This window comes from Mytilus edulis, chromosome 2 (genome assembly GCF_963676685.1).
Source record: "Mytilus edulis chromosome 2, xbMytEdul2.2, whole genome shotgun sequence".
In the NCBI taxonomy this organism is placed as follows: Eukaryota; Metazoa; Mollusca; class Bivalvia; order Mytilida; family Mytilidae; genus Mytilus; species Mytilus edulis.
In genome coordinates, this window is record NC_092345.1 from 79,570,358 (window position 1) to 79,598,085 (window position 27,728).

The 27,728-nt window shown below is 33.1% G+C and overlaps 1 protein-coding gene across 1 annotated transcript; it reads right to left on the minus strand.

Annotated features, from left to right (window-relative positions):
- Positions 1-13,211: 13,211 nt before the first annotated feature.
- Positions 13,212-19,365, minus strand: LOC139513073 (uncharacterized). The gene is made up of 2 exons (XM_071301220.1): positions 19,094-19,365; positions 13,212-15,312 (listed from the first exon to the last, which is right to left on the minus strand). The coding sequence occupies exon 2, from the start codon at positions 15,274-15,276 to the stop codon at positions 13,321-13,323; it is 1,956 nt and encodes a 651-aa protein (XP_071157321.1). The 5' UTR covers positions 15,277-15,312; positions 19,094-19,365; the 3' UTR covers positions 13,212-13,320.
- Positions 19,366-27,728: the final 8,363 nt, after the last annotated feature.

Consider the following 27,728-nt stretch of genomic DNA (forward strand, 5'->3'; position numbering starts at 1 on the left):
ATAGTAATGAGTTTTTCTCCCTCATCTTTTCTTTTCGGTTAAAGTTTCTGTCGCGTTCCTCGATTAAAATATCTATTTTACTGCACAGTGGCGGATCCAGAGGGGGGGGTTCCGGGGGTCCGCACCCCCCCTTTATTTTGGCCGATCAATGCATTTGAATCGGGACATATGTTTGCACCCCCCCCTGCACCCCCCCTTTGCCCTGGGCTAGCACCCCCCCTTTCGAAAATTCCTGCATCCGCCACTGCTGCATTAAAACATTTACATATCAACAGATACTAGAGATATTATTATCATTTCCTGTTGTATTCATGGTCATCTTTTAGAATATATATCTATTGTAGGCTGTTTTGATTGAGAAATCAATACCCATATTTCCCTATATAGGGGGGGGGGGGGGGGGCAAGGGGTTTAACTGTTATGCTGTTATGGGAAATTTTAATTCTATGTTATCTGTTATTCTGAAAATATATTTACTGTTTGCTGTTATTGTCTTATTCTTTGTTAGCTGTTATAGGACTATTATCTATTTTGCCTTATCTGTTATTGTGAGAATGTATAAATTTGCTGTTAACTGTTATTGAAAATTGGAATGTTAGCATTTTGACAGCCAATCTTCCGTAGAATTTGAAGATAATTGAAAATTGTGATTTGAATGGATAATAGTCTCATTGGCTCGCTTACCACATCTTCTTACAATGTATATCTATTGGGGTCTTAATTTCTACTGGTAATACCGGGTGGCCCTGTATTTGCAGAAGAATTTCAGTAACATACATCACATAAACATATTAAAATCAATTGGACCCAGGACCATTCCAGTATATATTATTATTATACTTTGTAATAAATTCCATTGTCTGTGAACATGTAGCATTTTGTACAAATTATAATTCACTTATTACTTGTACAATAACTTATAGTATGGATTTTATTATAAAAAAGCATTGGTACACCCTATAGATTTTTTTTATTCACTGACCACATAATAATCTTTATGTTGTACTATTACACCACTGTCCCTGATTAGGGGAGGATTGGACACCAACTAGCATGCTAACGTTGACGCAATCACATTCTGTATGTGCCTACTTCCAAGTCAGGAGCCTGGATTCAGTGGTTGTAGTTTGTTACTGTGTTACTAAGTTTCTTGTTCACTATTTTGTTGATAAATCAGTTAGTTTTCTCCTTTGAATTGTTTTACATTACTAAGTGGTATGGGTTTGAATTATGGCTTTTGAAATTATACAACATCTTTTTCTTTTAGCATTTATATTATAAGTGCTACTCCCTCTCTTTTCATTTACATGAAAGAGAACCCTGACCACCATATTTTTAAAAGCTTTTTAACTGCTTCACATGGCGAAAATTGAAGCTCTGAAACCATTGATGCAAATAAAGATGTGTCTTCAGTTTAATTTTTCGACAAATACCCTTTTTAAAATCCTACAGCTTCTCCAATAATGTACCCAAATTTTCCATATTCTATAATTTCACATAAGATGCATAATTGGTGTTTCACTTGGTGTCATCCAAATTTTCACTAGGTTCAAATTCTATTATACTATCAGAATTGTCACTTGAGGCAATTTCTATTATCAGAAGAACCATAACTGGCATGCGTGTTTCAGTTACATGTCCTGTCTCCACTGATCTGGGTATTTTTGTATTTTATAAGTAAGTTTTATCATGAGGTCATTAAATTGATATTGTACATCAATGTTTTTTTTTATTACTTGTAAAGTATATATATTGCTTTTCAGAAGAAAAAAAAATCTAAAAATCAAATTGATAACAAAGTGTCACTGGCTGCCTTATTTTCAAAAATTAAATAAAAAAAAACCTAAATCATTAACAATTGATCCCTCAAATGCCCTAGATTAAAAATATCCCTATATCAAAAACAGAAACTAGTAATTTCGTTCAGAAAAATTCAACAATCATACTATAACTTATTGTACAAGTTACGGGAAAATATCAACCAAGGCAGAACTGCCTCAACGGCCGAAACGTCTTGTTTACACAAATTACAATTTTCTAGGTCCATACCACAAGTTATATACTAAGATCTACGAGTCATCTACTGGATTGGTCCTGGGCAGATTTATTTTCATATTTCATTTACTGTTATCTGTTATTATCCCTTTTCAATTCCTTGTTATCTGTTTTTCACCAAATCAATTCACTGTTTTGCAGTTATGGGGACCCCCCTTGCCCCCCCCCCCCCCCCCCCTATATATATACGCAGTAAAATTTACTGTAAAATCAAATTCATTTTTTTAAACATGATAACCCAATATGACTTTTAAAAGTGTCATTTCCCAACAAAACAAGGTACATACAATACAAAAACACATTTATCTCAAAAAGGTTGTTGAACAAAATTTCCAAGTTCTACCTGGTTTTCTCTGGCATTGCCGGCCTCTTAATTGATGAAATATCATTAAATAACGGCATTCGGTTTCAAAATAAAAGTGTTATTGGAGAATATGACAAAATCGGACAGTAACTTGTATCTTTTACAAGATTTGTATTTGTAATACTCAGTCTAAGACATGTAGTTTTTGGAGCACATTTTACAGTGTACGGTCGGTTCATCAGTTTCGAATGAGATGTAACAATCGGCATTAGAATTATCAGAACCCTTCGATATCGTGAAAATATGCCGAGGCGATGTGTTCGACAGACTACCAGAGCCAATCACCCTGCAAACACGCCAAAACAGTATTGGAAAGTCTCATTATTTTTTGCGTATGTTGAAAACAAATGTAGTAACAGTACGATCAATAATGAACGACGACAGTTACTAGCATTATAATATTCATCGGCATTTCAGTGTGAATATTGACAATTAAAGTAATAGAGAAGTTTGTTTCTGCCTAGACTCGAAGAGCAGATTTTGGACAATTTTGAGTAAATTCTGTATCACAAATATGTGTTGTTTATGTATTCCACATATTGATTCTCAGTTTACGTGGTTGTTAATTAATGAAGACACTGTTGTATGTAAAAGTATAGCTAAGTACGTAAACATGTGTTTTTTACTTAGAATATAAGTGTGAAATTTTTGTTTGCTGCTTATCTATAATACTAAAATTACGAGGTCCAATTTGTCAGCCGTCATCACGTAAAAACGACGAATCAAAGAATTCAACTTTATATATAACTAATATAGTACTAAGGTGTAGATTAAAAATTACACCACTCCAGGCCCTTTTGTTTTCCACGTAATAATTAAGAAGTTCCGGGTCGAGTCCGATACCGATACCAATAGTATATTCACCTGTTACCTATTACCTTATCTGTACGTTCCGCATCTGACAGGCGCACCAACAAACGGTGTATTCAGGATTAATATGCTTTATCATATACTTAGCATTGATATGATAGCTTTTGCATATGTGTAATGAGCGGAAGTGCACAAGCCATATCTTCCCACCCGGGCTGATAACCCATATCAGGTGCATCTCGTGCACAAAACCCATATCAGTGCCTCTCGTGCAAGTTACTTCCGGTGTTTCCGGTATCGGTTGTTTACTTTTCTATTGTGACGTCAGATATTTTTTATGACGACGTCAAAATTTACGGGAACTTTTGTGGGTAGTTTAGTACTTGCTAAAAAATGCCAATGACAATTATGAATCATTTTATAGTACAACAAACATGGAGACTCCGAGTAGTAATGAACATAAAACTCTTCCAAAATTTCAATGTTTCAAAATGCCTCTATAGGAAATGTTACTATTATTATATAAGGAGGTAGTGCTGCTGTTGTTGAACAATTATAGTATATTTCATTCATAATTTAACTTCTTTATAAAGTTTTTGACTGTTTTAGTTATTGCATTTATTCATTTGCCTTACATAAAACTATTGTCGGAAGTATATGATAAAGCGATTAATACATGGCCTTTTCCATATCAGCCTGGGTATCATCCCGAGACCCCCATATCAGCCCGAGACGGAGTCGAGGTGCTGATATGGGGGTCTCGGGATGATACCCAGGCTGATATGGAAAAGGCCATGTATTAATCTCTATATATACACGGGTCATAATCACAGGGTTGACACTACTAAATTGTCGAATTGTTACCTATTTTTTAGTATTTTAATCAGTAAGACTTTCTAAGATAACAATACGAATACTAAAAATCTGGACTAAAAATAAGGCGTATAGGTACCGTTTCCAATTTGTTAGCAAGCATGACGTAAAACAGCGAATCAAAGAATTCAACTTTATTTATAACTAATATAGGACAATGCTGTTGATTAAAAAATACTCCATTCCAGGACCTTTTGTTTTCCAAATAATTAATGTTACCAATAATTGATAAGGTCTAGTTCGACGGGTTCAAACAGAAAGATTTGAAAGCAGAGAAAACTGTGTATCTTATAATCGGCATAACTTTATCAGATGACAATACTAATACTAAAATAATGCTTGCGCATAGTTATATACTTTAATTCAGTCACGGACCCGCGGTATCACGGGTGTGTTCTAGTAATATGTAAAATGATTACTTATATTTTTTACACTAGAGTTACTCCCCTTGGAACACACATACCTTGATACTTTTGTAGTATCAGTTTTAGTAAAGATTGTTTAAATGTTATTCTTTGTTGTATCTATGCTAGCCTATTAATGATTATGTTCATAATTGAGCTTTCTTTAATAAAATATTTCGTATTTCGTATTGTATTACTCTATTCAGAAGATTTATTAACAGCTTTGGTTACATCTCCTGACATCAGTCTCGGACTTCTCTTGCACTGAATTTAAATGTGCGTATTGTTATGCGTTTACTTTTCTACATTGGCTAGAGGTATAGGGGGAGGGTTGAGATCTCACAAACATGTTTAACCCCGCCGCATTTTTGCGCCTGTCCCAAGTCAGGAGCCTCTGGCCTTTGTTAGTCTTGTATTATTTTTAATTTTAGTTTCTTTTGTACAGTTTGGAAATTAGTGTGGCGTTCATTATCACTGGGCTGGTGTATATTTGTTTGGGGTCCGGTTTAGGGACGCCTCCGGGTGCGGGAATTTCTCGCTACATTGAAGACCTGTTGGTGACTTTCTGCTGTTGTTTTTTTCTATGGTCGGGTTGTTGTCTTTTTGGCACATTCCCCATTTCCATTCTCAATTTTACATTCATAAATTTCTACATATAGCTCCTCTTTTAACCGTCCTATGACCGAAAACCGGAAAAGAAAACATTTTTGTGCATAAAAGGGTCCAAAAATTGTTTCGCCTCGCTGCGTTCGGTATTTGCTTGCACATTGTTTCTTTCTAGCTACGCCCCAGACACAAACTAAATAACTAGGGCTTTTTATCATGTCGTACCCAAGCAGTTATTCTAGAGGGTGAGAGTTCAGGCTATTTCCCTGTGAAGTCAGGAGTGCCTTATCTGTTCTGGGCCCAAGTCTGTTTCTATTTTATATTAATGATATACCAGTTGGGCTAAATTCCACCATACGCCCGTTTTCGCAGACGACACTATTGCTTATCTGGTTATAAAATCTAACAGCGACTGCGAAACCCTACAAAAAGATCTAAACACACAACACACTAGGCATCTGGGAACATACTTGGAAAATGGCTTTTCATCCTGACAAGTGTAATGTTATGTCCATCAGTCGAAATAAAAATCCAATTTCTTACAATTACACTCTACACGGCCATGTTCTTGAACATGTGGACAAAGCAAAATACTTGGGCGCGTGACAATACAATCAGACCTTAAATGGCACAGTCACATAAACACCATATAAATCCTTAGTCAGACCATCACTAGAATATGCCTGTTCAGTATGGGATTCTTACTTTACTGAGGACATAAACAAACTAGAAAAGGTACAACGAAGGGCTGCTAGGTTTGTCACTAATCGATATAGAAACACATCAAGTGTTAGTGACATGATTGATCACCTAAAATGGAGAGACCTAGCATACAGAAGAACTGATGCACGCCTTGTCATGTTCTACAAAATTTCATACCACCTCATCGCCATCACAAAAACAGACAGACTAATACAACCGCTTAGACAGTCCCGGAACATGCACGCACTCTCATATCAGATTCCATCCTGCAAAACACAAATACGCCAACAATCATTCTTTCCACGCACAATTAAAAACTGGAACAGCCTTCCTCTGAGTATTGTTATGAGCGACTCTATAGAGTCGTTCAAAACAGCCATATCAACCTACACCTACAGTCAGTAAATTCATCATGTGTAAATAGTTTTATCTTATATATAAATAAATAAAATAAAAATATGCACTACCACTATGTAAAAATGTTACAATGAATTTTTGTTTTTAATTATAAAATTAAAATTTTTCACTGTATATACGTCTCCACAAAGCAATGCGCAATACAAGTGACATACACTTCAACGTGTTGAAGGCGGTCACTAAAAAATAGAAGTAGAAGTAGATTATTATGAACTGATTGGTGTACTGATATTTTTTTGCTAAGTCCTTTATATATTTGATATTACAATGATTACCGTCAATGATCGTCAATGAAATCCTTATTTTTTTTGTATTATCGTTTTTCACAATTTTCTAATAGTTTGTTTTGTTTTTAGATCTTTTATTATTTTTTCAAAACTTCGTTCGTATTTTTTTTAAAGGGCCTGGGGTACTAGCTACGAGATGTAAAAGTAAACTTTAATTTACATTTTTTGCGAAACATAATTAATCAAGTTCACTCTTCTGAGACGGCGTTCTTGGAGTCAAGGTTTGCCAGTTACAGGGGTGGATCCAGCCATTTTAAAAAGGGGGGTTCCCAACACAGGATAAAGGGGGGGGTTCCAACTATATGTCCCCATTCAAATGCCTCGATCGGCCCCAAAAAAGGGGGTTCCAACCCCCGGAATCCCCCCTCCCCCCTTTTGGATCCGCCAATAAGTTAGCCTTATTATTTTGCATGTTGTACATAAGTGGTTGTTATAAAAACTTATATTCATTATGTTACATTTGTTGGTGGGGGAAATAAGCCAGTCTTTTCCCCATTTTCTGACATATTCAAGATCAAAAGCTTCGGGTACTCTTTTTGCTATTTAATTTGACGATAGCTTAAACTGTCATTTGCTATGAGTTCGATTCGGTACCTTGCATGTTTGGAATATGGGTCGTCAGTTACCTTGGTTATGTGTCTCCTCTTTTTTGAATACAGCTGTGATGTTAACCTTGTTCCAGTTAGATGATACCTAGCCTGTACAACGATCTAGGAAATACTACGGTGACGATGTTTGTACATATATCAATGTATTGTTTTAGTTATCTGCCTGCAATGGTGCCAGGACACGTAGATTAATTAGAGTTTCAGTTTTTGATGAGTTTATAAACACCAGCTATAAAGCATGGATTGTAATTGGTTCCATTTTGGAATAAATAATCATACTAGGACCTCTATCTTGGATATGAGTTTTTGCTTCAGATGGACAATCAGACTGAATGTGTTTGTTGAGTATACTAGCTTTATCGTATGGACTCGAGTGTAGTGTAGATTACTTCACAGAGGAGTACTTTCAGTGTTTTCGTTTTTCTGGCTTTTTATATACTAGTCAACAAAAGAAACGATACACGACTTTAGAATAAAATTTATTAATTAAAAGTATTAAACTAAAACAAAATGAGATACACTATTTTCACTGAAAGCTTTCATTTGCAATGTATGCATATATGATAATGAAAATCAAAACCTTTCGGAAAGTAACCAAATTCCGTGTAAACGATCATAGGGTGCAAATTATTCTTGCGGAAAGTTGGACACAAAATCGACACACAATTTTCTAAGTACCAAAATGAATTTTTAAATTTGTCTAAAAATATTCAATATGCTAATCAAGCCTATGTTCACGTTGAAACTAATGGGTTGAAATATTGTTTTTTATAATTTTGGTAAAAAAAGTGTTTTTTTGAAATCTGAAAAAATGCAAAAAAAAAAGAAAAAATTGTTTTCGTATCAAATCAATGTTTTAGATATGAAAACAACACACTGTAAATTTGGAACCTTTCGGATTAGTTTTAAGATTGTAAACGGTTTTTTTTAATTTCACTTTACACATACTGTCAATGGTAAATCAATTGATAATGTTTACATTTTAACGATTTCTTGCGGGGCCGAACTTTGCTTTTCAAATTTAACAAAGAAACTGTTTGATTTTAAAAAAAAGTATTGATGGCAAACATTGTCTTTATCTTTAGATGAGAGGTTGACATCATTAGTTGGAACTTCTGTTTTTAAAAATGTCGTTTTATGTAAATTTTGTCAAAAAACTTGAATTTCGCCAAATGACATCATGAAAGCAAAAAAAAATCTTTTTTTTAAACGGATTTATATTTCCATGGTCATTAAATATCACTACCTTCAATATTGGTCCTATAAACGAAAACTTCATCTTTAATTTTAAAAAAGTCGTGTATCGTTTGTTTTGTTGACTAGTATATGTGAATATCGGGGTTTTTTTTCGACATAGAAGCATGATTGATCTGGTTCCTTAATTTCAATATGAACAAAATAATATTCTCTTACTATTATATTGCCAGTAGGTATTTCTTTTTTTTCTAGAATTCGGTTCTATTTTTTTTTAGATTATTCTTTATGATTGAGATTTCATGTTTTTTTTTTTTTAATTTTTTGTTTTCTTGTTGGTCAGCTTTTTCAGTTGGTGATTTATTTACCGATGCATGGAAGATTTGGTTTGTTACAATGCTTTTTGTTGGAATATGCTTCTGAATAGTTCCTTAGAAAATGAAAGTGTCCCATAGTTCATCTAGACTCAACTCTTTTTTTTTCTCAAGTTGCCATGTCGTTTCATACAGAAAGTTATACCGTTCCCTCTAGATGCTATTTCGTTCCCTCAAGATGATATGTGGTTTCCACGAGATAGTTATCTCGTTCGGAAATTCCCTTAGGATAGTATCTTGTGGAAACGACATAGCATCTTGAGGGAACGGTATAACTTTCTGTATGAAACGACATGGCAACTTGAGGGAACAACGTAACATCTTTAGGGAACGACATTTCGTATCTTGAGGAAACATGATAACTTTCTTGTGGAAACGACATAGCATATTGAGGGAACGAGATAACTATATATGTTTGAAATTGGTGGCATCTTGAGCTATTGGCAACTGTCCCAAGTCAGGGCCTTGGTGTGACTTCAATTTTCATTGAACTAGTGCACATTTTGTTTACGGGACAGTTGAAGCTCTAATCCGGGTGCCGGATTAACTCGCTGTGTTGAAGACCCATTGGTGGTCTTCTGCTATTTTCTGCTGTTTGGTTGGATTGTTGTCTCTTTGACACATTCCCCATTTCCATTCTCAATTCTAAGTACTGACAATAGGATAAAATACTGTTAAAAATATTATAACTCTTGTCAATAGTTCTAATATTTGATATATTACCTTTTAAGATTCATGATTAATATAGTTTATATGTTTTTATTTACAAAGGAACTATATTCAATTGTAAATAAAATAAATCGGAAAACAGATGATGCCTCCGCTTGCATACAACATACAGAGAACTAACTCTAGAACGATAAAAGTGACGCTACCCAAAATTGTACTTGATCGGAGTTTTGTGGTAATAAGTATTGTGTATAGGTTTCATAATGTTTGGTATGGGAAAATTAAGTAACAGAACGGAAACTAAAAATTTGCAATTTTTCGATTTAAAATGGGACATAACTCGGTGATAGTTAAAGTGGCGCCACCAAAATCCAACTTGATCTGAATTTTGTTGTAATTACCATTGTATATAAGTTGGTTATGGCAAACTTAAGTTAGAGAACGGAAACTAAAAAAATGTAATTTTCCATTTATAAAGGAGCATAACTCGACAACGGTTAAAATGACGCTACCAAATTTCAAACATGATACGTGTTTTGTGGTAATTAGCATTGTGTATATGTTTCATTGCATTTGTTTAAGGCAAACTCAAGTTAAGAGAACAGACACCAATTTTGGAACGTACATGCAGACGGACAAGGGTAAAACTTAATGTCTCTTCCGCTTAAAAACAAGATGCTCCACAGGGCGCAGCTTTATACGACCGCAGAGGTTGGACCCTGAACGGTTGGGGCAAGTATGGACACAACAATCAAGCTGGATTCGGCTCTAAATTTGGATTGTGATTAAATAGTTGACACAGCATAGGTTTCTGACACAGAATGAATGTGGTCTAATGAACTTAAAATTTTGTTTTGCCTTTGAGCAATTTACTATGCTGTTGAATATTAATCCTCTCAAAAAAATGTTTGAAGAAATTTTCTTTTTATTTATGAAATCTGAAATGAGAAAAATTTAACCCCCCCCCCCCCCCCCCATTTTTTCACATCCCCCTTTCACTTTTTCCAAAACTGATCTCAATTCAAATTTCTAATGGAGTTTGCAACAATAACTACTCATTTAAATACATTATAAAATATTAAAATGTAAAATAAAGTGCTTGTTATCACTGAATGGTAAAGATTGTTTTAATTTATCAGTTGGTAGTAAAAGTGAATATACATTGTATATTGTATAAAACAATGATTTAAGTTGATTCAACTACTATTCTGGACAAAGAAAGATAACTCCAATTGAAAATATCTTGCTATTGCACAATATTGTGATATTAGATATTTCTTGATATTGCACATACTGTGCAATTGAAAATATTTGCTAATGCACAATACTGTGCAATTGAAGATTTCTTGCTATTGCTGAATACTGTGCAATTGAAAATTTCTTGCTATTGCACAAATTATATATTAATACTTAATATAATAATTTTGGATCCTGATTTGAACCAACTTGGAAACTGGGCCCATAATCAAAAATCTAAGTACATGTTTAGATTCAGCATATCAAAGAGGCCCAAGAATTTAATTTTTGTTAAAATCAAACTTAGTTTAATTTTGGACCCTTTGGACTTTAATGTAGACCAATTTGAAAACGGGGCCAAAAATTAAGAATCTACATACACTGTTAGATTCGGCATATCAAAGAACCCCAATTATTCAATTTTTGATGAAATCAAACACAGTTCAATTTTGGACCCTTTGGGCCCCTAATTCCTAAACTGTTGGGACCAAAACTTCCAAAATCAAACACAACCTTCCTTTTATGGTCATAAACCTTGTGTTAAAATTTCATAGATTTCTATTTACTTATACTAAAGTTATGGTGCGAAAACCAAGAATAATGCTTATTTGGGCCCCTTTTCGGCCCCTAATTCCTAAACTGTTGGGACCTCAACTCCCAAAATCAATCTCAACCTTCCTTTTGTGGTCATAAACCTTGTGTTTAAATTTCAATGATTTCTTTGTACTTGTACTAAAGTTATTGTGCGAAAACCAAGAATAATGCTTATATGGGCCCTTTTTTGACCCCTTATTCCTAAACTGTTGGAACCAAAACTCCCAAAATCAATCCCAACCTTCCTTTTGTGGTCATAAACCTTGTGTTTAAATTTCAATGATTTCTTTGTACTTGTACTAAAGTTATGGTGCGAAAACCAAGAATAATGCTTATATGGGCCCTTTTTTGGCCCCTTATTCCTAAACTGTTGGAACCAAAACTCCCAAAATCAATCCCAACCTTCCTTTTGTGGTCATAAACCTTGTGTTAAAATTTCATCGATTTCTATTCATTTTTACTAAAGTTAGAGTGCGAAAACTAAAAGTATTCGGACGACGACAACGCAAGACGACGACGACGACGCCAACGTGATACCAATATACGACCAAAAAATTTTCAATTTTTGCGGTCGTATAAAAATAGTAGCTGTTCGATCCTTCTTTTCTTAATTCAAGGACAAATAAGAGGATATCGAGTGACAGCAAACCGGATTTTCCTGCAGAGCTCGAACCCTAAAAAGTTGAGCAAGTATGGACACAACATTTCAGCATACAACAGCTCTGACTTCGAATTGTGATTGAATATTTAAAATAGATTATTAAATTAAAAGCAAACTAAATATTGTTATTATTTACGTATACACATAGCATATGTTTCAAAGAGACAACAACTCGACCAAAGAGCAGAAAACAGCCGAAGGCTACCGATGGGTCTTCAACTCAGTGGTGAATCCCGCACCCGAAGGCGTGCTTCAGCTAGCCCTTAAAAAATGTTCAGTGATAGTGGACGTGACACTCCAAAACATATTAACTGTTAAGTATTGTTGCAGATATTTGGTTCAGGTGGGTTAATTTACTTACTGAGTGCTGGGAACAGTATATCTAACATAATATATATGTTCCTGCTGATTGTTATCGACTCGAGTCGAGATTAAGAATTGAACGATGGACAGTTAGTGCGTGAATTTTTCTTGCTACCTGATTGGAAGAAATTACGAGACGTGAATAATATCTCTATACTCAAAGATAAATATGTATAGGCAATATATTCAGTGCAATAACTTAAGGAAAGATATGAAATGAACATTATGTACATATGTGTATAGGTAGAGGCAGGGGTGTCCTGCTTTCCATTGTATAAAGCACCCTATATTTTTAGATTTTAGTTGTGTACAGTAAATCTTATAAGTAAATATTGATAGGGCCTAGATATTTTTACCTTTTATTGCGTAAATTATTTTATCAGTCCTTACATATTTTTGATTTTGTCTAATAGGGCCTAGATATTTTTACCTTTATTGCGTAAATTATTTTATCAGTCCTTAAATATTTAAGATTTTACCCGTGTACAGTGAATTTAAAAATTTTAAGTTAGTTGGGGAATTTTTTTTTTTTAGTGTATAAATTTTAATTAACTCCCGTCTGGATGATATCCGCTGATGAGGAGGTGTTCCATAACTGGAAGGATTTACGAATAGAAGAAGAAGAAGAATCAAAGTTTATTGATTGGTTAGGACAATCCAAACCCAGTAAATGTCCTTCAATCCCGTAGAGTATCGGATTTGTCCTCTCTATTTTAGCAATTAGATTTTGCCTGGTCATTAATCATGCATATTCATGATATTGGTACACAGGTAACCTATTATAAATAGTCGAATCTTCTGGAGTTTCGTAAACAACAACGTTAAACGATATATATATACTACTTCATAACGTGTGACATCACGTGTGTGGTAAAAAATTTTGATTGATGCACGTGGCTATTCTAGTAAATGAATTAATCCACAAAGCGAGAGCACTTTCAATTTTCATCAGCTAAGAGTCGAATAGCCCTTTTTGAAAGGCTAATGCTTGTCATAAACAAGGATTAATTTATTAAAAATATAAAACAGTTATAATAACTAACTTTTGCATAGACATACATGAATGAACAAGCATAGTATGGAATTATCATAGTGTCTTATTACTAGATTTGATCTTTGCAATAACATATAGGTTTAAGTTTTTGATATCCAACACAGTGTGACTGGTTTCTATATTTGTTTGTTCTGCTTACATCACCTAAAAGTTTCATACTACTTCTATCAGAAATATCTGTAAAGCATACTGTTGCCTCAAAAAGTGCAAGACCTGGAGACGTTTGGAGCAAAATAAGATAACGTTGTTCAGTCTGTTTTTCTGGAGAATAAAAGAAATTTAACACGGACGTCCGACCAAACTCGGCATGATTCTCTAAACCAGATTCTATTTTCTGAGCATCGATTATTTTAAATAAACTTAACTTTGAACATTCGTCTTTAACTTCTGCAAGTTTCTCGTTGATTGAGTTTACAGCGAACTCAGACAATACTTTAACTATTTTATCGTTCACGGTTACGTTCCTGGTAGTGTAGCACGCACAAAAATGCTCGGCTATTGAGGCATCTGCGCATGTTCTGTCCTTCGGGATATTTCTTAATAAGCTTATTCCCCGTGGATATGGACGAGACGTTATTATGTCTTTTTCATTGAAATCATTATTAACAATATCCATTAAAGTTTCATGAAGATCATATGGAGATGACAGGCGGTATACATTTTCCCGCAGGTTTTTCTCTAAATGGGGGTGTTTCTGTTTTAAATGTTCAGGTAAAACAATACTTAATAATGGCATACGTTCTTCTATCCTTCCTATTGCAGTGTTTCGAATTTCCTCGTTTCTTGGACCATGGTCACTCATAAAAATGAGAACAGAGTTTTGTAAATGGCCGTCTTCCTGAATCCATTTGAAAAAGTTCATCGTATCATCGTCTACAAGTTCAAGAAAGTTCATAAACTCGTGGCTTATTTCTGTTAGCCACGAAAAGGAAAACTTGGCGTAATGTTTGTACGTCGATATAAATTGCTTGTAATGCTCCATATGAAGAACATGTTTGGGACGATCTTTATAACATAAAGGGGAATATTTTCCGAGTTTAATGTTATGATTCTGTAAATACATCAATACTTTAAACATTTCTATGTTAGTCTGTACGGGACTAACTTTCTTCTGAGCAATATAATATGGTCTTAAGTAATGATCTCCTGGTGGGTTTCTAAACCCTTTCATGTTGTTGGCAAATATAGATATTTCTGGATAGTCTTCACTGTACATTGTCACATAACCTCGTTTTGAACATTCTTTCCAAATGAACGGATATGGATCGGTAAATTCTGACTTAAGATTAAGAGAAGGAAGTTCCGAACTGTATGATTGTTTGCCAGTAAGAACAGGAATTAGATTTGGATATGTATTGGCTCCTATCATTGTATATCCTTGCAATGTTGAACCATTTAGCTTCTTGTTGATGAAGTTCATTGTCTTCGGTAGTTTCCTTTCAGCAGCTAACCTTGAGACTGAATCATATCCAAACATAAACAGGTTTAAAGTTTCTTTCGAGTCTTTTATTACACTTTTATTTTTTAAAACAGTTTTGCTATCTATATTGAAAAGAATTCTGTCTACTACTACTCCACTTCCGGTTTTACAAATAACTTGAATTAAATCAGCAGGAATGTATACTGGAGGCTCGACCCGTATTTCTGGTAAAAAGGAAACATCATTTTCTCCATTGCGTTCTATAATGCGGTATGAGCACTCTAATTTGGAAAGTTTTAAACGGTACTGTAGTGATGTATTCAATCGAAGCATTCCTGTCTTGTCTATATAAACTAATGAAGGGATAAGATCACAAGAAATTGGTTTCGGGTGGTAAATAAATTGCATGATCGAGCTGTCGAAAGGATTTAGGTCGGGTAGTGTACAGGTCGTGTTCACATTTTGGTGAATGAAAATGAACTGGACCGGCTGGAAAAATTTGTTTATATAGTAGAGACATGTTACACTTGCAACAATAAGAAAGAAACGTCGTCTTAATATAGCAACTATCTTCCTTTTAAACATATTCTTTTCTTGATCTTTATATGCATAAAATCCATCCTACAATATAAATTAACAAAAAATAAAAATCACAGAAATTTATTTCCATCATAAAAAGTGCCTTTGTGTACAAGGACACTTGAGAGACTTGAGACCATAAAAAGCTCGAACACCATAAACATACAGAATGATTACGAGAATGGTTAAAGGGGCACTAGCTACGAGATATATAAACTAGAGGCTCTCAAGAGCCTGTGTCGCTCACCTGTTAATGTGTTTACTGATGTCGGCCATCTTTGTTGGTAGGCGGGGTTATTAGACACTCTTTTTAAAAATAGATACCTTTGTATTATGATTGTGGCCAAGTTTGGTTAAATTTGGCCAAGTAGTTTCAGAAAAGATTTTTATACAAGTTACAAAAATGAGGAAAAGTTGTTTAATATTGACTCTAAAGGGCAATAACTCCTTAGGGGGTCCTCTAACAATTTTGATCATGCTGACTTATTTGTAGATCTTACTTTGCTGAACATTATTGCTGTTTACAGTTTATCTCTATCTATAATAGTATTCAAGATAATAACCAACCAGATGCTCCGCAGGGCGCAGCTTTATACGACCGCAGAGGTTGAACCCTGAACGGTTGGGGCAAGTATGGACACAACATTCAAGCTGGATTCAGCTCTAAATTTGGATTGTGATTAAATAGTTGACACAGCATAGGTTTCTGACACAGAATGAATGTGGTCTAATGAACTAAAAAAAAATGTTTGCCTTTGAGCAATTCACTTTGCTGTTGAATATTAATCCTCTCAAAAAAATGTTTGAAGAAATTTTCTTTTTATTTATGAAATCTGAAATGAAAAAAATTGACCCTCCAATTTTTATTTCACATCCCCCTTTCCCTTATTTCAAAACTGATCTCAATTCAAATTTCTAATGAAGTTTGCAACAATAACTACTCATTTAAATACATCATAAAATATTAAAATGTAAAAAAAGTGCTTGTTATCACTGAATGGTAAAGATTGTTTTAAAGGGGCACTAGCTACGATATATATACAAAAATAAAGTATGATTTTTTTTAGATCAATCATTAATCAAATTGGAATAATGAAATAATAATTTGCTTTTAGCAATCAATTTCCTTTAATTTTGTTGAAATAAGCGATTAAACATAATTTTTGACTGATTCACTTGCAAGTGAAAACGTCATCATCATTCTAACCGGTATTCATGTGAACTTCAAGTTAACCCCTAGCTAGAGATTGACAACGCATGCATTGTACGTGTACTGGTTATTTAAAGAAAAAGAATGTCAACAATGAAAGTGAAACTACGGTAAATCATTTGATTACTAATTCGATGCACATAAAATCATTCTTATATGGTTAAAAACAATGAGAAGCATCTATTTTTAATCTATAAAATAAAATCAAGCAGACCTATAAAAATGCAATTGCATGTGTTGGTTTAATCTATTCGTATCTTTATTTTTGTTTACATCGCTTATATGGTCATCTGTGGTCAAATCTATAGTTAATTAGATGGCGTCTGGACTAAAATACACACGAAACGAACCTATATATTATCTACCCCATGCTCTGTAAACTGTTTATTTTAGACTTTTGATAGTTTGGATAAATGTTTTACATTGTTATAAACCAAATATGAGAACTTGAGTCAAATCGGTTACAATGAATTTGACAGCTAGTGCCCCTTTAATCTATCAGTTGGTAGTAAAAGTGAATATACATTGTATATTGTATAAAACAATGATTTAAGTTGATTCAACTACTATTCTGGACAAAGAAAGATAACTCCAATTGAAATCCAATTGGAATTTCTTGCTATTGCACAATATTGTGCAATTAGATATTTCTTGCTATTGTGCAATACTGTGCAATTGAAAATATTTGCTATTGTACAATACTGTGCAATTGAAGATTTCTTGCTATTGCACAATACTGTGCAATTGAAGATTTCTTGCTATTGCTGAATACTGTGCAATTGAAAATTTCTTGCTGTTGCACAATACTTAATATAATAATTTTGGATCCTGATTTGGACCAACTTGATAACTGGGCCCATAATCAAAAATCTAAATACATGTTTAGATTCAGCATATCAAAGAGGCCCAAGAATTCAATTTTTGTTAAAATCAAACTTAGTTTAATTTTGGACCCTTTGGACGTTAATGTAAACCAATTTTAAAACGGGACCAAAAATTAAGAATCTACATACACAGTTAGATTTGGCATACCAAAGAACCCCAATTATTCAATTTTTGATGAAATCAAACAAAGTTTTATTTTGGACCCCGATTTGGACCAACTTGAAAACTGGGCCAATAATAAAAAATCTAAGTACATTTTTAGATTCAGCATATCAAAGAACCCCAACATGCGCGTAGCTACGTTTACGTCAAAACGCCCGGGCGTACACTTGGATTTTGAAAATAAAACAAATAATCGACATAGAATAAGAAAAACTGGTGAAAAGCACATCAGCCTTGTGCTTCTTTTTTCAATGGATTGTAATTTTGAATAAAAAGGACTAAATTTACTCAAATAGATCATTTAATATATTTGGTCGAATCTTTTGTAAAAGTCTGAATCTACTATGAATTCTACGTACTTTTCTTATATTTAAAGCCATTCACTATCTGCTCAAATTCGATATGATGTTTGTATTTTTGTCGAGCCTGTGATTTATGTCCTAAAAGCGAGATAAAGCGGCGTCAATATTTAGGTTCCGAATGTGGATAAATTCTTTTGAATGACTCTCCGTGACATTTTACGAAAGTTGGACAGAAACTGTTTATGATCAAAAGAGTATCCAGAGCAATATAATAATGCAATTATAGCTTTAATTTTCCTGAATTTTAAGGACAAAATGTATTTCTTTCTGCAATTAATAAGTGGTCGCAGTTTAGGCTTACATTTTTTTATTTCTCAATTACATTAACTACTTGTCGAACCTTTATTGAATTTATGAAAATGCCGAAGAAGCTTTTTCTATGACTAATGTTTAAAGCTAAAATTTTGAAAACATTTTTTTTCGTTCATTTTTCTGTTCTTTTCTGATAGACAGGATAGCCGGACTCTTCTTTACGCAATTAATTGTTTTACATGCTCAATTTATAAACCTTCATAGGTTGTCGTGAAATATTCCAGAACAAGAACAAAATATCAAAAGAAAATTTTAGATTTTTTTTTAAATCCTTTTAAAGAAATGATAAATTGATTCACTTTTTGTGGGAAGAAATCCTAGGTGTTCCAGAATTTTTTTTATATTGCACCTCTTAGAAATATTTTTTTTCGTGTTCATTAAAAGGTGCTTTTGTCGATTGTATGCTCACTCACGGCACCCTTTAAACTTTTTTAACAGTAATATTGGTTTGGACGTTTTCTCTAAAACCAATGACCATTACGATAGCTTCCAGTTTAACACGATGAATAAGCTATATATTTGTTTAGGGGCTAGCTGAAGGACGCCTCTTATGGCAATAATTACCCCTGAGAATTACCCCTCCCCTCCCTTTTTCTAGAAAGTTCAAGTCTAACTATTATTTATTCATAATAATATGTCATAATAAATATGGTCAATGACTCCTATACTGATCTCCTATAGATGACAAAGAGTGAGACACACTATTAGGCCCTACATGTAATTGTCATAACAATATCATTAGTACACGTGCCTCAATTGATGTGTTTGTCTTCTATGTTCTACAAGATTTCAAAGATAATAATGTTCGATCAATAGCCATATAGATGAAGCACTAATGATAATAGCAACTACATAACCATTTTACTGAATTCTCTTATTTACCCATACTTACAAATTATCCTGTTATCCTATTTATAGTGTAGAATCCTATTTACATTCAACCATTCTCATCACATAAATTACACACTACTATTTCCATAATAATACACACATCCCCGCAGGATCATGTGAGGGTCTCGAGAGATGTTATATTCGTCGTTGTTCTGGTTATGGATTATAATATCCCTAGGGAAACCACGTGTACTAGAAAATTGATGTTTTAAAATATTTGTTTGTTGTAATAATAATAAACTATTACATGTATAATATGCAAATCCCTTTAACGTTCTTTAACAAATGAGGGTGAACATGGGAGCCCTTCATAAAACGTCAAGTTATTTAAGGACACGATTCGAAGCTTTCATATACCATGTATACGGAAACGAAAAACATCTTGAATCAAACAATAAATATTTTCATTCATCAAATTAGGGTGCGAGGAGGGAATATAGGTGATTATGCTATTAGATCATTTTTAAAATTTGCCAGTATTCTTGTCCGAATGACTTATTCAGATGGAATCTGCATTTTTTTATAATGATTAAATTTGACTAGGTAAGAGGGTCAGGTAAGTTCCTGTACTTTCAGAAAATAAGTGTAGAAACTATTCCAAAAAATATTAGCGGAAAACCATTTTCACAGCCCTCAAAAGACCAGAAACCAAACTAAATGGAACAAGCAAACAAATACCGCGGATTACTTTATCAAAATAAAAAACCTTATTATGAGGTCTATAATGATACAAATCATGTGATTTTTATTTTTATTTAAAGACTTTTAAACAAAGATAGAAAATAAAACAGAAGATTCGCTATGTATTCAGATTAAACTGAATTCCTTTTATAGTTTTTTTTTTTGTCAGCTACATCACAAAAACGTAATTAGTCTGGTTAATTAACAATTTTTGACATTCCTTGTCATACCAAGGAAGTTCCCAATTGCCTTAACACGAACTCTAGACTAAATTGAAGTTACGGAAGAACGGACACAGAAAATTATCCAGCTAAATTTTCATCCAATGATTTGGTAACTGGTAAAATTTATTTAGAAAACTACTGAATATGAAATCCAGACTTTATTTATAATGCTCGGTTTTGAGTTGTCAATAGGAAACAAAATATGTGTTTGGTAAGTGATTTTTGTTATAGTGGTAAAAAAAACCACGTCAATGTGCGAATAGATACGGAAGCGTATAAGCGCCACACAAACTTTTTTTTATATATTTCTAAATGAGAATATAATAAGAATAAGATTAAGAATACACTTTTCATTAGTTTAAAAATCAAAACAATATGATTAGTATTAAAGAAGAACAAAAACATAACAAAACGATAGACAGAAAACGATACAAACATGACGCATTGGAAAAAAAATGTTGATATTTTTTACAATAAGTCCATTTTTGACAACGTACCTCCCCATTAAAGTTATCATTCTATATGTATTACAAATACACACAGTTCATGAATTGACATTATAGTTCTTTCTCTCATTCTATATTTACGCCTTAGTAGTCTGTTAACACTGATAATTCTTAGCAAGAAAATATAAAATAAAATCTGTTTTCATTAATCATTGAATTAAACTGAACAGGACACAATATAAGACATTTCATAGAACATTTTGATCCTAGGTTTATTAAGTTCTGTACATGTTATGATGAAATGAAATTCATCTTCCACCTCTTTATGGCATTAGGGACACTATTCTACTTTCGAAGGCTGTTTTATGGTATCGACCATGTTGAATAGATAGCACATGGCATACTTTCAATTATTCTTATTTTTGCATATTTTTTGTAACATATAATTATCAAAATTCAATAAAAGGTTCTTTTCAAGTTCATACTTTACCTTCAGATTTCTGTAAGTTCTTAGCTTATTTCAATTTATTAAATTTTCATCATTACAGAGACAATTTTTTAAAATACATTGTTATTTTCATTGAGTTTCTTCATTAGGGCTGAAAGTAATTGTGTTGGGGTTTTTTTTTTTAAGAAAAGGTACAACTTGCGGTATAGTTATGTAATTGGCCGTAAGGGTAATGTAGTTGACATAAATCTTGTTAGTACATTTGAGGCCTTAATTGTTTATCAGTTAAAAAACATTACACATATCAGGGGTGGATCCAGAAATTTGGAAAGTAGGGGGGGCGAAGTTTTTAAAGATCGCCGAGCGGAGCGATGCGAAAAACTTTTTGGACCTTTTTAGGCCAAAATCATAAAATAAGTGTAAAATACTCTTGTTAAACGGTTCCTGACGTGGAGCATGAATATTTTATAGTTACTGTAAAGTGTAAGGGTTGAACATTTTTTATACTGTATTCTCCCTATTAATTGTCTATCACAAAATGATAGTATGGATCCAAAGCTGTAATGTAATATATTTGATGTGGGACTTGTCGGTAAAATGGACATGGAAAATTCTCGTTTGTTGTATGTAAAATTAGTATAACCTCACATATTTCTTGCTGTGAACAAGATATACGCCGGGATATTCGACGAAATTTACAATGCAACCGACACGAATTAAAAGACAAACAAGCAATGTTTATCCAAATGTTTTGATGATAATTTTCACCCAACAAAATTAAGAGAAGTGAGGGGTTCCAAATCAACCAAAGGCTATACGAATGAGTCTAAAATGACAACGATTTTATGAATGACAGTCGACACATGGAGACATAAAGGCCACATCAAGCAGGTAGGTTGCAGTCGGGTCTTGAAAAAAGTATTCAATATATCAGTTCGGCGATACAGATATTCAGGTCAGACATGCAAACCCCCGGCTTCCAAAACTGAAAAAATACGCCCGTTTTTTTTATTCATCATGTTCATTTAATGCTAATTAATTCTGTTGTTAATGGACATTTTCGTTTCTAATAGCAAAACAGTGGACAAGATTATGTTTTAAATCCAGATATGGCCAGAATGTTTATCTAAGGCAAAAATCAGTCCGATTTTTTTGGGTCAAATATCTCAGACTGCCTCCTCAAATCAAAGGGTTCGTACCTTAGACTTTGAATCTATCTAGAGCTCATACTGACCGGGGAACATATTCAGTATGTTATTTTAAAATAGGCTGGGGCGTTTGGAGTTGTAGGTAAATAATGATTGCTGTGGAACTTTTTTTCATGAGAGTGTAATAGAGTATTACTTTCTGTACCAGCGAAAAATATCTCTATAAGTAAAGAATTGTCGCATAAAAATTGAATTCACGGGAAATGACAAAGTTAAAAAAAAAAAGTCCACGCAAAAGGGGGGCGTACACCCTCTACGACCCCCTCTGGATCCGCCATGTATATTTCAGAGTTTAGCTGTTTGTCAGGGACCAATTTGACGTTGTAGAAAAATAAGGAGATGCGGTATGATTACAAATCGTACAAGTAAAGAAGAGTCCAAACGACGTGGATGTAAGCAACTACAATTTATAGGTCACCACACGGCCTTCAACAATGACCGAAATCAATAACATTGTTTATTGTATTATATGACTTCGGTGTTGCGGCAAATTAAAATGTATTAGAAACTTAGCAGCCAAGACAGTCCCACCCAAAGTCAAACTACGGCAAATATTACAGGTCCGTCTAGAACTTACGAGACAAATAAAAGTCATGATAAAAACACCACAAAACACCATGTTAAAGTTAGGCTAGTACATATACTAGGTATTCGGCCATTCAGTGCTTTATTATATTTGAAGCCAATACATGCACACTTGTTTTCATATGTTTCCTTCCATTAACTCTAGAAGTAATTGAATATATCTTTATATCTTTATTCTCGTAAACCAAAGTACAATGGTACAGAGACATATACAAATAAATTAACATAGTATAAATTTTAAATACAAATGTAAAAATAGAGACATAAAGTGATTACCCAGGAGATTCTAGGCATTTAATAATAATTCTTATAAACTTGCACAAATTGTTTAGTTCAGACGGGTTGCTACTATTCATGAGACCTTGAAATTTTAGAATATTTGGTCTGTTTATAAAAGGTTTCTTTAGTAGCAATTGTCTACTATCGTCTATTGCTGAGCATTCTAAAATATAATGGAACTGGTCGCCAATATCACCGTTATTGCACAAAGTACAAATACGATTTTCTCTCTGAATGTTTTGCCATCTACCAATTTCGATAGGAATTTTTGTGTTCAAAGTTCTAAATCTACAAAAAGAAGCAATGTTTTTGTCATCTAAAATATCAAAGTAAAATTCGAAATTTAAACTATTTTTGAATAACTTATAATTTAGAGCTTTTGGAGAATTCTGTACAGTAGCATACCATGTCTGTCTGAACTGGTCAGTTAGTCTTAATTTAACAGTATCATACAACCAGTTTTTACTTATAAAATATTTAGTGTTCCATATATTTGATAGTCCACAATTATCAAGCACAGATTTTACATTCTTGAACCAAGCTATATTTCCATTATAACTACCAGTAACAAGATTGTATAGAATAACAGGAAGTTTCTTATTTTCCCCAGTTACAAGCTTTTCCCAATAACTTATAGTACGTAATTTAATAAAAATATCCAATGGGAATCGGCCAAGTTCCCCATATATCATAAAATCAGGCGTGGACTTTTTAAGATTAAGCAGTAATTTACAAAATTTTAGATGAACACGTTCTATAACAGAGGTGTTACCCATTCCCCAGACTTCACACCCGTATAATAATATAGGCTTAACTACTTTATCAAATAGTTCTAGCTGGCTTTTAATATCTAAATTATGTAATCTCCCCTTTTTCAGAATATCGTACATAGCCCTTGTTGCTTTGTCAGCTTGTGCCTTTTTTGCTTTTGTGAAACTTCCTGTTCTAGAAAATAATACACCAAGATATGTAAATTCTTCAACAATTTCTAACACAATATCAGCATATTTAAAACTAACATTTTGTAGTGGTCTACCTTTAGAAAAAATTACTATTTTGCTTTTTGGGATATTGACTTTTAATTTCCATGTATCACAATATTCCTTTAAAGCGTCTAATTGTTTTTGTAGATCTGCTTGTGTTTCTGACATAAGTACAGTGTCGTCTGCGTACAATACAACAAACAGTTTTAAATACATATTTAGCTCATTCTCTATCTGATCTGATAAAGATTTCAAACCGCTTATATTTTTGTTCTGACAAAAGCTTTCTAAATCATTTAGATAAATAGAAAAAAGTATGGGAGATAAATTTTCTCCCTGTCTTACACCTACATTACATGGAAAGTAGTCTGAATATTCTCCATCACTGAAAATTCGTGATTTCACATTTTTATACATATTAAATATAGTGTTATACATCTTCCCATTCACTGTATGTAAAATGAGTTTTGACCAAAGACCAGATCTCCAAACTGTATCGAAAGCTTTAGCAAAATCAATAAAAGCACAAAAAAGTTTTTTCTTTTTTTGTCTCAGTAATTCAAATAAAATATGCAGAGTAAATATACTGTCTATAGTGGAATAACCCTTTCTGAAACCAAACTGGTTTTCATTTAACAACAAATATTCTTCCAAAAAGTTACTCAATCTTAAATTCAAAATTGACGTAAAAAGTTTACCCATACAGCTTAATATAGTTATAGGTCTGTAGTTTTGGGGATCTGACTGGTCACCTTTGTTTTTATAAAAAGGTATAACATTACCAACAAGCCAAAGTTCAGGCACTTTTCCAGTATCAAATACAATATTGAACAGTTTAACATAGATTGGCATGAAAATCTGAGAGGTGCTCTTAATATATTCATTTATGATGAAGTCATCGCCACAAGCTTTGCCATTTTTGAGATTTTTGATGCATTTAAAAATTTCATTTTCCGTAATAGAACTGTTTAATAACGAATTAAGTTCGTTATTTTCATCTATAATAGTTTCTTCACCAGCGTCAGGATCTGACGAATTTAAATTTTTGAAAAATTCAAAAAGTATATCAACAGGAATATTATTCCTTTTTTTCTCTTTATACGAGTTCAATATCTTCCAAAATTCTTTAGAATTACTATTTTTTAAAACATTCATCTTTTTTCTCATGGCTTTTTTTATGCTTGTTAATAGAAATGTTCATTTGCCTCTTATATTCACGTTCTGTATTCTTCATCTCCTCTCTTTTTAAACATGTTTTATTGTATTTATATCTTCTTTTTGCTATTCGAAAGCACCGCCTTTTTTCCCAACATATTTTGTCAAACCAAGGTTTAATAACTTTTTTTCGACATTTCTTTTCATGTCGTTTATATGTAAAAGATCCAAACACCTTTTCGGCTGAATCCAGCATTAAACTATTTACAGATTCAACTATTTTATTAATATTTTCTTGAGCCAGTATACTGGTATTCAACATAGTTAAATCATTATTTAATTGATCGATTTTATTTCTATCGATATTTCTCAAAAATTCGGCTTCTTTTTCACAATCCCATTTTTTGAAGCCCTTTCTTTCATGGCATGTAAAATCGTTTATTAAAATGTCATCGCATTCGACGATGTTATCAATCGAGTTGAAGACTAGCTTACAGTTCAGAGGCGAATGAACATCGGAAAAAAGAGCAGAAAAATCAAGTACAGACATATTTACAACACATGATAACAAATTATATGTACAAATAAAATAGTCAACCACACTTGACTGGCGACATGTAAATAAGCCTTCTTTATCACCTTCAGCCCTACCGTTTAAAATAAACAGATTGTTATTTCTACACATTTCTAAAAGTAGATTGCCATAGGGTTTTTTGTCTTGTCACAACTATTTCTAAAACGTGACATATGAAACTTGTGTAAATTGTTTGAAAAATCAATATTAAAATTATCTGATGTGTCATGATTGGTATTTGTTATTTCATAGAAGTCTAAATTGGCAGCAGTTCTGCTGTTAAAATCACCAGTAAGCAAAATAGACTCATGGTTTGCTGAAAATTTTAGAAATTCTTGTTCAATTATATTTATTGAATCTGGTACCTTATAGGTAGAATTTTCGGGTGGTATGTACACTGTACCAATCATAACATCTTGTTCTGTTTTTAAATAATTGGCTGAAATTTTAACCCAAAATACTAAATTACTCTCTGTTTCTATTGTTTGCACATAATTTTCTAATTCATTTTTATATCCAAATGCAATACCACCTGATTTGACTTTTGATTTAGTTTTTCTATTTTTCAATTTAAAAGTATAACCTGGTATATCAACATTATCAAAATCATCAGTTTTTGTTTCTGTCAAGCAGATAAAGTCATGACATTTAATGAGTTCTATAAATTCGGGATATTGCATTCTGGTCATTATCCCACAACAATTGAGCGACAATATTTTTAAGTCTAATGAACTGCTGACATTTTTACAGATATTTTTGTCATAACTTGTTTTTCTGTTATTTGCACATCCTTGTTTCTTCAACATATTAAAATCTCCATTGGAATCCTAGCTGTCTGGGTTAGGAGTCGAAGATATGCGTCGACGTCGTTTCCGGTTTTGATGGTGGTCCGGTGTGCGCATTTGAGATGAGAGACTGTCAGTAGGTTCTATGTCCGAAATTTGGTCGTTATACATTTCACCATCCACGTACAAAATGTCTCTAACTAGCTTAACTGTGTGTCCTTCTATGCGTTTCTGTTTCATGACTGGGTATAGGCTTTTGCGTGCTTGTTCAATTATTTCGGGGAACTGTTAATTAACCCCAAACGGTTTTCCTTTGAGCCTGTATGTATTTGAGAGCGATCGTGCCAAATCTTTGTAATATAAGAATCTGGCCACAATCGGTCTAGGGCGTCCGCGTCTGCCTGGTTTGGCACCATATCCAAATCTGTGAATGATGTTTAATTGTCGGTTCGAAGTATTTGTGAAGGTATAAAAACTCATTAAAGATAACAACGGTCGGGAAAGTTAAATTGACTTTAATCCGCCATCTTGAATTGTACGTTAGTAGTGCACAATCAGTCTAGCTCTTTGCCTAAATCTGCAAATTTTGAGACAGATTTGCAATTTATTTGAAAACTATATATTCGTGTAAAGAAAACTAAGTGATTCATTGCATTATAAAAAATGTTAAAACAAATACCAATATTTGTCATTTTTAGAAACATTTTTCAACTTTACCATTTAAGGGGAGATAACCATCTTTTCCTTTTATTTTAAAACCTATCTTCTCATATTTTAATTCAAAATTCTATCTCATAGATTTTTCATGAATAATCTATGCAAATTTGCACGACTTGTAGCTTGAAGTATAGCACGGTGAGCCGCGGACCCAAACTTTTCAAAGTTGTCGAGCCTGCAACTTTTGTCGCTAAAGCGAGACATAGAGATCACATTAATCACTCTGCGGTTAAAGTTTTGAAATTGAAATTTGAAATTTTAATAACTTTCTTAAACTATGAAAGCTTGTTTATGGTCATAAGGTATAGTATTCAGAAGTAAATTTTGTAAAACAAAATCCTGTTTATCTGTATTTTACTCATAGATGGACTGACTGTTTTTTTGTCTGTTAAAAAAGAGGGACGAAAGATACCAAAGGGACAGTCAAACTCATAAATCTAAAACAAACTGACAACGCCATGGCTAAAAATGAAAAAGACAAACAAACAACGTCACACACGACACAACATAGAAAACTAAAGAATAAACAACACGAACATTACACATGTTAC